Consider the following 3,422-nt stretch of genomic DNA (forward strand, 5'->3'; position numbering starts at 1 on the left):
CCCGTCTTGTCAAAAAGCATTTAATCATCATTGCGCATCAACAATTAACAGCAACATCTTCTGTAAACAGGGTACAAACAAACCATCTGAATTACAAAATAACAAACAGCAGAATTACTTAGAAAAATATCTGGTTTATCTTCCATAAACACTGTCATCATCGTAATGCACGTAAGATTAAAATCTGATTAGAAAAGGCTGACAGTAAGGAGAAGGCCTTTGGTAGAGCGCCGCGTCTGGCAGTGGAGCGTGGCAGTCGTAGCCGGCGGTCAGGCGCGGGTGCGCGAGGCGGGCGTCAGGCACAGGCGTTGGTGCGCGGCGTGAGCTAGCACTAGCAGGAGCATCTCCGTCGTGCTGCTGAGCGCTACGAGGAACGGCGCCTGCGAGGCGTAGTCCGCCTCCGCCCGCTGGAACGACAGCTGCATGACGGCCAGCGCCAGGAGACTGTTCTGCACGCCCACCTCGATGCTAACTGTCCTGCGCTGCGGTGCCGCTAGCCCCGCCAGCCGCGCCATCACCAGCCCCAGCAGCAGCCCGAACACCGGCACCGTCACGCCCGCCGCTACAACAGGCGCGCGCACGTGCGCCAGGATCGACGAGCCCATCTGGTAGGCCATGAAGATCCCGCCCACGATTAGCACGAAGCTGAAGGGGCGGATGAGCGTGAGCAGCACGCGGGTGACGGCGGGCAGACGCAGCTTCACTAGCATGCCCAGCGAGATGGGGATGGCGATGAAGAGCAGCGTGCCGAGGATCTTGACGAAGGGCACGTGGAGCGCGGCGTGGACGCCTAGCAGCCAGCCGTAGAACGCCGAGGACAGCGGCATGGCAGCGGTGGCGACCACGGTGGACACGAGCGTCATGCTAATGGCTAAAGTGACGTCTCCGCCTAGCAGCAGGCTGTACAGGTACCCGCCGCCTCCGCCCGGCGCCGAGCAGGTGATCACCAGGCCTAGCGACAGCGCTTTGGGGAGCGCGGCTAACCGGGACAGGCCGTACCCGTACAGTGGCATGATGAGGAACTGTCCCACGACCCCTAGCAGCAGCGGCACCGGCCTCTTCAGCAGCGCTAGCAGGATCTCCACCTCCACCTTGCAGCCGAACGCGCACTTGTTGACGAAGATGAGCGGCAGTAGCGCAAACAGGATGGGGTTCTCCGAGAAGTGCGACAGCCCGCCGGACTCCAGGAGCCGGGCCGCCGGGTCGTCATCGCCCGCCGCCACCCTGATGGAGTAATCGCTGCGCTCCTCGATGAGCACCGGCGCTGAGTCGCGGTCCAGGTCCAGCAGCTGAATGAGCAGCGGAGCCGTTCCAGGAACCCCGGAGCGGATGCTAATCACGTAGCTGTTGGCGGCTCCCGCTCGCCCGCCGTCCGTCACGTTGAGCACGGAGATCACGTCCGGGTCCAGAGACCTCACCCGAACCGTCTGCTTCAGGCTCTCGCGACCCTTCCGTCCCCCGGAGCTGCGGTACCCGCTGGAGATCACGATCACGCCGCGCGTGTTCTGCGGAAACTCGAACTCCTGCGAGGAGCCGTCTCCGATGTGAAGGTACTGAAGCGGTTTCTGCTCCTGATCTGGATCTTCTGCTTGAGTGATTAACAACAGGCAGCTCAACACGAGCACTGTCTTCATGTCTCCACCATCACCGAGACCCAAACACACCGCAGAAAGCCTCTCATATGATCCTCGGTAAATATCTCTCCTCAGACAACATCTTTAAATCCTCACAGATCTGGTCACGATCGTACAGTTCCGCTTCACAATCATCTCATGACGGCTGACACCGGAACTCACTGCAGCACGAGCGCCTGACTGATGTTATTTCCGTGTTTGGGGATTATTATTGCTCAATCCTGAGGATGATCTCGTCATGTTTACTGTTCTGTGGCGTTATTTTGCTCTCGTCATCTCTGCTGGTGAATCCGGTCTGATCAGCTCGAGCGGTTACTACGGGCGACTCCCTTCAGAAAAAGGCGTTTAGCGGAAGAGCGACAAACGGCTCGAAAGTGGGCGGGGTTTAGTGGCGCGGAGCCTTCTCTGATTAGTCATTTACGAAGAGTTTACGCAATAATTTTAATGTTTTTACTCTTCACTTCGTATATCAAATCCAACGTCTATTATCGTTTGTTAACGTCACTATTCAAGTATAAAATATTATCCAGACCGTAGATGAAACGGCTCAGATGCGGCGTTGGTCACGTGACATGCGTTTGTTTATTCAACGCTGCGAGGATGGACCAATCACAGTGGCTTGTGATTACATTTCGAGGCGTTTTGTTTGATTATTTCAGAGAGACTGCAGAAGCGGATTTGCATTTATGGATCAGGTACCAGTCCTTGAAAAGGGCACTTTTAAACAATTATAGTTTCATAACACAAATGCATCCGGTGAAGAATAAATGCCCTAGCTCACGTGAATAAGACTGAGTTGAGGAGTGGGGTTTCTGAGCAGAGTAGCGCCTCCTGCAGGAATAAACCAGGGAAACTGGGAAAGTCTTCTCCTCCCAGTAAAACTCCTCGGGAAACACGGAAACACCCCGGCTCGTGAGCCTACGGAAGCCGACCGCGGACTAACCTCACAAACAAGCCGGAATGCTAGCATATATTAAATCTCCTGGGGTTGTAAAAGTGTGCCGAGACTCCTGAATACTACAGAAATACTAATTGCATGGATTATTTGGGCTGATTATTTAATTTGTACATGTTACTGAACTCTTCCAACACTCATGTGTCATAGTATTGTGTAACCACATCATTATTGTCATTATCGCTATTTCTAATTATCTTAGAGGTGGAAATGACGCCACCTGTCTGTAATCAACACGTCACTGCATAATTATACCTGATTATTCATTCTGAAACACTGAAGATACATTTGATTTTAAGTCCGATCTGTGTGTAGAACAGATTATATACACTGCCGTTGAAAAGATTGGGCTCAAATAAATCAATACTTTTATCCAGCAAGGACACGTCAATCAAAAGTGACAGTCGTTACAAAAATACCGTTCTTTAAAACTCTGTGTTCGTCAAATAATCCTGAAACACACACAAACATTCAGACAAGAAAGATCAGAAAGTTTATTATGCATTTGCATTCACTGAAACATACAGTAAGGGTAATAAAGCGTGTGTGTGAACTGGATAACACACTCCTGGCAGATCCACCGCATGAATAACTACAGGAGTGAAACGCTCTTCATGTCATATCTTCCTCTGACAGACCCAGCTCATCCCTCGGGACCGTGATCGGACTCATCCGGGTCAGAGGGAGTCTCCCATCAGGATTGGGCGGATGTTATTCACCGACGGCACTGGAACATGCCGAATAACATCCAGTTCTGATACACGACGCCTTTACTGACATGATGAGAAACAGAAATAACCCAGAAGAAACACACCGCGACTTACAGACAGGTG

General features: G+C 52.3%; 2 protein-coding genes across 2 annotated transcripts in view; both read right to left on the reverse strand.

Annotated features, from left to right (window-relative positions):
- Window positions 1–1,988, reverse strand: slc10a3 (solute carrier family 10 member 3). The gene has a single exon (XM_084094939.1). It carries the CDS (start codon window positions 1,632–1,634, stop codon window positions 270–272), a length of 1,365 nt encoding a protein of 454 aa, XP_083951065.1. The 5' UTR covers window positions 1,635–1,988; the 3' UTR covers window positions 1–269.
- A 1,071-nt stretch (window positions 1,989–3,059) lies between these two features.
- Window positions 3,060–3,422, reverse strand: part of chmp1a (charged multivesicular body protein 1A) — a 5,554-nt gene continuing 5,191 nt past the window's right edge. The window contains exon 7 of the mRNA XM_084094943.1: window positions 3,060–3,422. This exon is cut by the window's right edge and continues 393 nt beyond it. The gene's annotated coding sequence lies outside the window, so the exon portion shown is untranslated.

Source organism: Abramis brama, assembly GCF_963993115.1.
Source record: "Abramis brama genome assembly, chromosome: 20".
Taxonomy (NCBI): domain Eukaryota; kingdom Metazoa; phylum Chordata; class Actinopteri; order Cypriniformes; family Leuciscidae; genus Abramis; species Abramis brama.